At 40.5% G+C, this 10,074-nt stretch overlaps 1 protein-coding gene across 1 annotated transcript in view; it reads left to right on the forward strand.

Annotated features, from left to right (window-relative positions):
* Nucleotides 1-608: 608 nt before the first annotated feature.
* Nucleotides 609-10,074, forward strand: part of opn8b (opsin 8, group member b) — a 12,878-nt gene continuing 3,412 nt past the window's right edge. The window contains exons 1-2 of the mRNA XM_046061122.1: nucleotides 609-678; nucleotides 7,954-8,247. Of these exons, the coding sequence (XP_045917078.1) occupies nucleotides 609-678; nucleotides 7,954-8,247 (364 nt within the window). The remainder of the gene's footprint in view (nucleotides 679-7,953; nucleotides 8,248-10,074) is intronic.

Below are 10,074 nucleotides of genomic sequence, written 5' to 3' on the forward strand. Positions count from 1 at the left end.
CAGTGTGTTTGTCTGAGTCAAATCATTTATTTAATCAGCCCACCTACAAGGCTCACCTGACAAACACCAATGCAGCGTCACTGATGGCTGAATAGTTTTTTTTAGATTGCCAAGAGTTTATAATCTAAGCAATATGGTTCTCTCATGCGAGACTGGCTGTCACAGGGTTTTGACGTCATTTTTGGCCTACATGGAACCCTCCATGCAGGCTTTGGTCAGCTTCACTGTTCGATCTCTGGCTTACCCCCTTGGGGGGTAAGCAGGCAGTGGACCAAACCACTGTGAGCCAAGGGAGGGGGGGGGACCCAAAATGTTTCTAAACTTAGAACACACGTTTATTGTCCTATTTGCGTTTTTTATTGTTTTACTACTTACAAAATTATTTTAAGTATATATCATTTTATTATTTATTTTTTTTTGGGAGGGGGGTCCTGACCCCCCCGCGATTTCCGCCACTGCGCTGCGCCCTGAGAACCTGCTGCCGCCTACTACTTAAGAGATGGATCTGATACCGGAACGCATCAACTGCGGCACATTTGTCTCCATCCCATAAAAAACGGGGTTTTCTGTTATTCTTTTCATCCTTCTATGCTAAGATCACAGTTCAAATGGACATCTACACCTCCACTTTGTCACCAGCGCTGGACATCGGCACAGGATGTTATCTGCTGGTTATAGGTAAGTCAAAAGTCGCTGTCTAACGCTCGCGGCTTTGCATCCGTGCTTGGCTAAGTTATGAGTAAAATATTGAAATCGTTTCATCCCATGATTTGATTCCTCGAAAATACAATAAAAGGACACTTTTTCTCCCCATAATCAGTTGCACAGTTGGCTAACACTTGTGTATATTGGACTGCACTCATGGAGTATGAGAATAGGCTGACGGTGAGATGGGTAAACTTCTCTTTATAGAAAAAAACCTGGCCAAGCTGAGAGAAGTCTCTGCTGTCTAGGGATTTCTAGTTTTCTCCCTCAACTAAAACTTTCAGGATAGGAGAGATGTCATGTTGCCTGAATCTATATAAATTTAAAGCTGAGCACCTCATTCTTGAGGGACGCATTCTTCCATTAATCACTATGTGGGGGACAGTTTACACCACACTTTAAATGTTGAGACTTAGTTTTCAACAAAGAATGGTGTTAGGCATAGTGGTAATGATTAAGTTTAGTGAAAGTCAATGTATGATAACAGTCTGGAACTTTATCATAAGACAGTAAATCTTTTTAACAAGCAGAGACAGAAAGATGGAGCTACTGAGCATATTGACAGAAGGATAAGTGATTTTGGTGGCATTTATACTGTATAAATAGAAAATGACAAATTTAAATGTTTTCAAATATATTCTCAGTATTTCATAGTATTGATGATTACTGAGACAAGCATTACACTAGTAAGTTCACACTTCATAGGTTTTGCCAAAGACGGTCTTTCTGATATCATTAACTCATTTGTCACCCTGATAATCAAGGAAACTGGTATTGGGGATTATTGGCTGCAAACTGAATGGTTCAGTGACATCCAAGTAAATTGATTTAACTTAACATAATATCACACGTTATACATGAGTGATTATGTGAACATAGAAAAAAGTAAAATTTTATGCACACACAGAGTAAAAGAAATAAATAGCAAAAGTCAAAGTGACATGGGAGGTGAAGACATGCCTTATTATAACCTGATTTGTTTCTTGTACCATTCAAGAACCTGGATGCCAGGAGTGGATAAAGGAAAGGTGGGTTACATTCATTACATACATCATCTCCTTTCAATTAGCTGCACCCATTGTAGGATGAATGTACAGCATTTAGTCTACCGTTAACACTGAAATAAAGTGGGATCTCAGCTCTAATATGACTGCTTTGATTCAGGTCATCATGAGGCAAGCCTTTTCTCAGATGGTTTGCACCAATTACACTGAATAAAGAAACTAATCACAAACAGACACGAATTATGTTCAAGACTTGCTCTAAAACAGACATTTTAGGGACTGTATGAGAAGTATTGTTGAGGAGACCATTTTTCACTTTGTAAAAAACTAAGGCTCACCCTAAAATATGTCAAAATAATATCCATCATTGTCAACCACTTGTCCTGTGTACAGGGTCAGAGGGGGCTGGTGTCACGGTTTTGTGGTGAAGGCAGGGTTGAGCAGGTTGGAGGACCCAAACGTAGGACACGAAGGCTAGCAGGTGCAGTTCAGTGATTTATTTAAGGCAACAAAAGACAAGCACACTTACAGACTGAGCGGCTGATTGACAGAGTCCAAAAACAAAGGTTGTCCAACAGAAATCCAAAATGAGCAGGGAGACACGACGAGTGAGGCAAAACAACAAGAGAACATACTGCAGCACTGGGTAACAACAAAGACAAGACAGAAACACCAGGTATATATACACAGGGACTAACACAGGTGACAGACATGAGGCTAACGAGACACAGGTAGGCAGAGAGAGAGCAGGGGAAAACAGAGACAGACATGAAGAGGGATCACTGGGGTAACAGACATGACAAAGGTTGGAGCCAATTCCAGCTGACATTGGGCGAAAGACAGGGTACAGCCTGGACATGTCGCCAGTCCATCGCAGGGCCGCATATAGACAAACAACCAGTTACACACTCAAGGACAACTTAGACACAAATTAAACGACTCTGCACGTCTTTGGATGGTGGGAGGAAGCCAGAAAGAACCCATGCAGACACAGGGAGAACATGCAAACTCCACAGAAAGGCCTGCAACGAACCCACAACCTTCTTGCTGTGAGGCGACAGTGCTGACCACTGCACCAACATGCCACCTGTGAAAATAATACTATCTAACTAACTATCTAAAATTAGCACAACTTGTTTGTGTACCCCAATTTAAAGCTTAATTTCTTAATGGAACTTCTAATGCGTGCTGCCAAAGTACACATCAATATGACTATACATAGAAATAAATGTTTAAGGTTCCATTGGTATCTTTTGGCCATTCATCATCATCCTTATATGGTCATCAAATATGGCTTGGGTGTTCAGAAACAGTGGGAGCTACATGGTGTTAAGCTTGCTGATATTAACAGCTTTAAAGAGTCATCACCAACTAGTTTTAGTGGATATTTATTATGTATGTGTGTGTGAGGTTCACAGGTGTAGGCAATATGCATAACATCTATTGATCTCTCTGTGCATAACCAACATATATCTACTTGTCAATCTCCTTGGAACCACTGCTCCATTCAACCCATGTCTCATGTAATCCCTTTCTAGTCAATATTGTACCATTAGACCATTATTGAGGATTGTCAGAAGGACAGAGAAAGCATCATTATCTGCCTCATCTATCTATCAGTTCAATTCAATAGGGTTCTATTGGCATTGCTAAAGCAACTATGTATTTCATAGCCATATATATATATTTATATATATATTTCATAGCCTTCTTTAATATATATATATATTTATGTGTGTGTATATGTATATTTCATAGCCTTCTTTTACATTGTTGCTGGGCTTTTTTAGTTCAGCATCCCTGTACTCCTCTGTGAGATAGTGCTCATTAACTGTCCAAGAGCCATTTTCCTTAAAAGACCTAGCAGTGAGGCTCACTTGAGATGTTCCCATTGATTCTTTTTTGGCTTTGTGCAGTCAGTGGTAAGAGAAATTGGTTTGGCTGCACTTTCATGAAGGTGATTATCAGTGAGCTGGAACCTGATTGGGTCACTGGGCTTTGTGCTTAAGTACTTCCACAGCTGATCCTGTAGGGTTTAGAGTTAGTTTTAGGAAGGTAGATAGAGCAAAGAAGATTACATGCTGAAGGAGTCTGTCTCCATATTGGGGTGCAGAAAAATGCATTTAAACTTGAGCTTTTAAGTTAAGATGGCTTGCGTTATCAGTAAATAGAGATAAATTTGCCACTTGGATGTAAACTTTGCAAATCTAGTGATAGTGTCTCCAAGGTGGGACTTGCTTAATTGTTACATGAAATAGCAGCTGTGTGAAAGCTGCTAAGGTCTATATGTTAAACCCTAAGCAACACAAATGAGGGGCTAATGATATTTAAAGCCTGTTTAATTGAAATTGCAGTTTGCCCACTACCCCCCTGAGTGAATCTCTACCTAGTAGGATACCCTAGAACAATTTTTCAATGGAAAAGTCAACAAGATAAGTTACCATGTCAACAAGAGGGTGACAGTCAGGAACAAGATGTTGCTGTACAGATCACGATGCTCAGAAATTATCAGTACCTCTCGAAACAGGTAGCTGAACTGGTTCATCATCAAGCTTGGTAACAAAGATTGAGCTCTATTTATAATTGCAAGTGATAAGCCTCAAGCTCTGCAGGTGAAGTTTCAATGTTTTGACACGTTTGGCATCTATTAGATTATTAAAATAATCTAAAAAGCGTCGAGATCCAGTGAGCGCCACAGGTGGACCAACGATTAGCCTATCAGTGAAACCACAGACATGACTAATGCAGTTGTCAAGCATTGTCACACTGTGCCTCAAATGCCTCAACAGCCAATAAGGTTGCGCATTTTTGTACTGTCATCATATCAAACCTGCTCCATCTTAGATAAACGGTTGAGATTCAGGGCAGATGGAAATCCGTTTGAATCGGAGGGGGACCAGATGCATCTGCCAGAGCAAATAAAATGCGAGCTCACAGATTTGTCTGGTCCCTAGGCCACGATATCCCAGTTGGTTTATCGCTTTGGGGAAAACAACTGAAGAAAATGTAAATGTCTAGTGTTAAAAGCATAGTCTACATGGTCCTGTTGACTGAGATGAAAGTACCTATAAAAATCCTCCATGCAATCTTGCTATTATGCAACTGTAACCTTCCTGTGTACGTTAGTTCAACAATGTAATTAGTTTGTTTTTATTTTGCTTCGCTCCACTGTTAAAATCCCACTGAAACCAGTGTTGCCATGGCTACGCATCAGTGTCTACTTAAAATTACATTACATTTGGGTGGATACGTTCGTCTCTAGTGGGTTGACAATTCTGTCTGATATCAGGCAAACCAAACTGTTGAAGCTAATGAATAAAGCTACATATAAATTAACAAAAGTATACTACACAGTATAATACACTTATTATATTACACTAAATTTAGAGGCATTTCCATTGGCAAATTAATTTGTCCTGTTTTGTTGGAGGTGTCAGAAAAGAATTACGATGCACTTATGATTTGAAAGCCCTCTATGAAGCAGGTGAGGGTCTTCCCGTAAGGGGCCATGGAAGCACTACAGGACTGCTTCAACGGTACTGACTGGTCTGTTTTCAGAGGTGGCCACCAACGATCAGATCACAGATGTTGTTGAGTATGCTGAGGCTGTTTCGGGCTACATGTTTTGAGAAGCTGGTTCTTCAGCAAATAATGAACAACATCCCAACCAGCCTGGATCCTCACCAGTTTGCTTTCAGAACCAACAGATCCACAGAGGATGCCATCTCCACTGCCCTCCACTCAGCCCTCACACACCTTGAGAAAAACAACACCTACATCAGAATGCTGTTTGTGGATTTCAGCTCAGCATTCAACACAATCCCCCCATGAAACTGATCAGCAAACTCAGCACTCTGGATTTAAATACAACACTCAGCAACTGGAAATTGGACTTCATCACAAACAGACCCCAGTCAGTTCGGATTGGAAGACTCACCTCCTCCACTCTAGTGCTCAACACCGGAGCCCCCCAGGCCTGTGTGCTCAGCCCCCTCCTGTTCACGCTGTACACCCACGACTGCATCCCCTGACATGAAGAGAACTCAGTTGTGAAGTTTGAGGACGACGGCACCATCATCGGACGGATTTCAAACAATGATGAGACTTTGTATCGGGAGGAAATTGATCTTGCAGAGTGGTGTACAGAGAACAGCCTTTGCTCAACGTCAGCAAAAACAAGGATCTGATTGTTGATTTTAGGAAAAAGGAGATAAAGACATACACTCCTGTCTACATCAGTGGTGCTTAGGTGGCGCAGGTGAACAGTTCCTGGGAATCATCACAGACAAGGGATGTGTATGGCCCAGGACTGGAGGGCTCTGCAGTGGGTGATTGAAACCGCTCAGAAGGTCATTGTTACCCATCTCCCAAGCATTGGTGATGTCGTTGAGGTGAGGTGCTTATGCAGAGCCCAAAGGATACTAAAGGAGAGTATCCACCCCAGCCACAGCCTGTTCGCCCTGCTGCCTTAAGGGAAGAGATATAGAAGTTTCTGCTGCCGCACCACCAGACTGCAGAGCAGCTTTTTCCCCCAAGCTATCAGACTCTTAAACTCAAATTTATCCTCAGCACTGCTCCAGTGATGATAGTTTATTTCTGTTTAACATTTTTATAAGTCCTTTAAAATGACTGTTTATTGTCTGCTGCATAGCAGAAGGGAGGTACAAACTCAATTACACTTTACAACCTGTTGTAATGTGACAAATAAATCTACCTTGTGTCTTGTATCTGTCCATTAAATAGAGATCTAACATCCTAATGTCTGGTCCAGGTTAGCCTCTGTTCCATTAGCTTCTGTGACTCACTGCCATCTCTCACAAAGCATTTCTTTTATCTGTCTTTCGGGAAAAAAAGCTGTGGTTTACTTTCCATAATACATAAGACAAATTGGCATCCACTACAGCTTTTGCTATTAGAAACCTTCAAAATTTTAAGCATCTAAAGCCGTTCCAGGGCACAGGTACCTACCTCATTGTGACTTGGTTTTGTCCATATCCATAAAATGCTTTCTTCTACAGCCATTTTACAAATGTTAATTAACATGTTAGAGTTACTACATTACAGTTATTACACAAGCTCTCTTAGCATCTAATACACAAAATAAACTCACAAAATGCAGAGAAAGAAAGAAAATATTCTTACTCATATTCCTTATCAAACAGAAAAATACAACCACACACCCTCTGAATTCAAGTTACTCTCTTTCATCGCACCGATAGTCATGTTAACTTATCGTAAAACACAATTCTTTCAAACTCAACAAACTAAATAAAACTCACCAAAACCGGTGTGGTCAGTCTTTCCACTGTTCCAACAATCACCAACCCAACTCTGGTTTGGTCAAAAAACAGCCTTAATTTACACAGTTGGATGTTAAAATATTCTGGCTCTGATTACTGTATGTTTTGGTTGGTTGGCTTAGTGTTTTGCAGGCTGCTAGTAGGTAGAGTTTGGGTCTTTAGGCAACCCTATAACCTCTGTTCTGGGGCTTCTTTGCTATAAAATGACTGTGTGGCTCATAGGCAACCTCTCCAACTTCCATCCATTCAGTACACTTTCACTCACCCCTGCTACATTACGCGCATGATTATGTTCGGTTCATGAGTGTTCATTCTGTGTTTGGCCTGTGTGGCACTTCAGAAGGAGCACAAGCTGTTTTATTTTGGATGCATCAAGTTAAGGACTGTTCAAAGCAAACAAAGGACTGGTGAGAAACTCAATCTTAATTATAGAGTGTCCCTTGCCTTCCACAGGCATGTCAGCAGCTTGCCCCATGGGGATAAATAATGAAGATATAACTGTGGTAACAGTGTAACAGACTTTTCTAAAGTGGTGTTGTTTGTTGTTCTGTAATTTGTTCTTTGAGGTTTTCCCTACAGCATTACCCAACAGAAACATGAATGAGTTAACACTAACAACAAAGAAAACAGGAGTACACCATAAATCAGGCAGTTTGTGCAGTGAACTGATAATGTGTCCTGTTAGCTCAGAGGCTTATGTTCTTGCCCGTCTTTTCCCTTCCTCAATTTAAACCATGTACTTTTTCATGCACAGCAAATGTCTCAGAACATAAACAGTAAACTGGGCTTCTGGAGCTGCAATAATGCAACCAATGCCTTAAATACACTTTGCATAGCTGCTGTTTACAGGTTAGATCTCCATTCACATAGTTTTCACATCATCGGTCACTCAACAAGTATCCTCCGTTTCCTCCCTCTCTGTCTCTTTCTCCTGTTTGTCTCAGCTGTTTTCTCCATCGTGGGAAACCTGCTGGTCATCATCATGGCGGTTAAAAGGTCATCAAAGATGAAACCGCCAGAGCTGCTGAGCGTGAATCTGGCAGTGACAGACCTGGGAGCAGCTGTTACCATGTACCCCCTGGCTGTGGCCTCTGCCTGGAGCCACCGCTGGCTGGGAGGAGATGCTACCTGTACATATTACGGCCTGGTGGGGTTCTTCTTCGGCGTTGCCAGCATCATGAATCTGACTATCTTGGCCATAGTGCGCTTCATTGTGTCCCTCAATCTGCAATCTCCCTGTGGGTAATTCAGGGCTCAAAAACACTAATTACAAAACCACATGTTTTTTAAAAAAGATTGATCATTTGGAACACGTTATTACAATGCAAATAGTATTCCGTAACTTCTAACTGCTGTGAAATCTAATTTTCACATTTTCCATGTTCAAAAACAATGCCATTAGTATTTAAGGGATAGCTGATTCTAGCAGGGGTGATGAGACCATTTAGTGCTAAAACTGAATTCTGCCTTGCCAAACTTGATTACTGGTGATAACACAGATCTATAAGTGACAGATTTTTTTAGATTATTATAGCCCAAGCTTTTAATAGGTGCAAAAAGGAAAAATAAGAAATCTACTTTGCATGCAAGAAGGCAATTGGCTGCTTCTACCTAATATTTCCCTAACAGTAATATTTAAAATTCTCTTCAAGTGGAAGTAGCAGGACATGTCAACATATTCGTTCTTTTTAACATTGTTTTACTGTGAAAACTGCATCTGTCTGCCAGGAACACGTGGTAGCCAGCTGCGTCGCTGAATGACTTCTAGTCATCAGATGTTTCTGTCTTGTGTAATTCTGTTTAAAGCAGTGGTTTGACATTTTGAGAAATATGCTTTTTTTTGCTGAGAGTTAGATTGACATAGCAGTATTGATACTTTTCTCATATTTGTCCAGTAAATAATATGGCTTTGGAGCTGTGGAGTCTGGATCAGTTGTTACATGTCGCCTGCCTCTACTATATTCCTGCTCGACACCCTTTGCTCCAATATATATTACTAGTCTTATTTTTTTTATTATTATTATCATTAAAATTACTAATTATCATTATCCATATTATTTTAGTCTGTACTACTACTAACTTCACTGTCTGTATGCAGTCCGGCACAATATAGCTTTCCGTTAAAACACAACCTTTCTTTTTGCACTTTGTAGTGCACTTTAGAGGTGCAAATAGGAAGAGACGGCCACCTGTGGAAAGAGCAAGGCTAGCTGTTTCCCCTTGTACATAAGTGTATATGCACATACTGTATGTATGTACTTGCTTGGCATGTTCAGGCACATGTATGCTTATATATAGTACATAGTGTTTGTATATTTAACCAGACACCATTGCCTGTTTGATCGTGCCCTACTAGTGGATGAGTCCAGGAAGGACAGCTGTCCGTTAAATGGAGTGTAAATTGTGCTGACGATGGTCTGAATGACCAAAATGTTCACTTTTTCCTTTGACATTTAGTCATTTAATTGTCTTTTTTTCTGAATCTAAAGTGCCTGTTGTAACTCCTCGTCAGTGTGTTCACTTATTTCTACACGGCGGAGCTTTGTTAATATCCCAAAATATACATACAGTGGGTACGGAAAGTATTCAGACCCCTTTAAATTTTTCACTCTTTGTTTCATTGCAGCCATTTTCCAAAAATCAAAAAAGTTCATTTTATTTCTCAGTAATGTACACTCAGCACCCCATCTTGACAGAAAAAAACAGAAATGTAGAAATTTTTGCAAATTTATTAAAAAAGAAAAACTGAAATATCACATGGTCATAAGTATTCAGACCCTTTGCCGTGACACTCATATTTAACTCAGGTGCTGTCTATTTCTTCTGATCATCCTTGAGATGGTTCTACACCTTCATTTGAGTCCAGCTGTGTTTGATTATACTGATTGGACTTGATTAGGAAAGCCACACACCTGTCTATATAAGACCTTACAGCTCACAGTGCATGTCAGAGCAAATGAGAATCATGAGGTCAAAGGAACTGCCTGAAGAGCTCAGAGACAGAATTGTGGCAAGGCACAGATCTGGCCAAGGTTACAAAAAAATTTCTGCTGCACTTAAGGTTC

Source organism: Micropterus dolomieu, linkage group LG10 (assembly GCF_021292245.1).
Source record: "Micropterus dolomieu isolate WLL.071019.BEF.003 ecotype Adirondacks linkage group LG10, ASM2129224v1, whole genome shotgun sequence".
NCBI classification, from domain to species: domain Eukaryota; kingdom Metazoa; phylum Chordata; class Actinopteri; order Centrarchiformes; family Centrarchidae; genus Micropterus; species Micropterus dolomieu.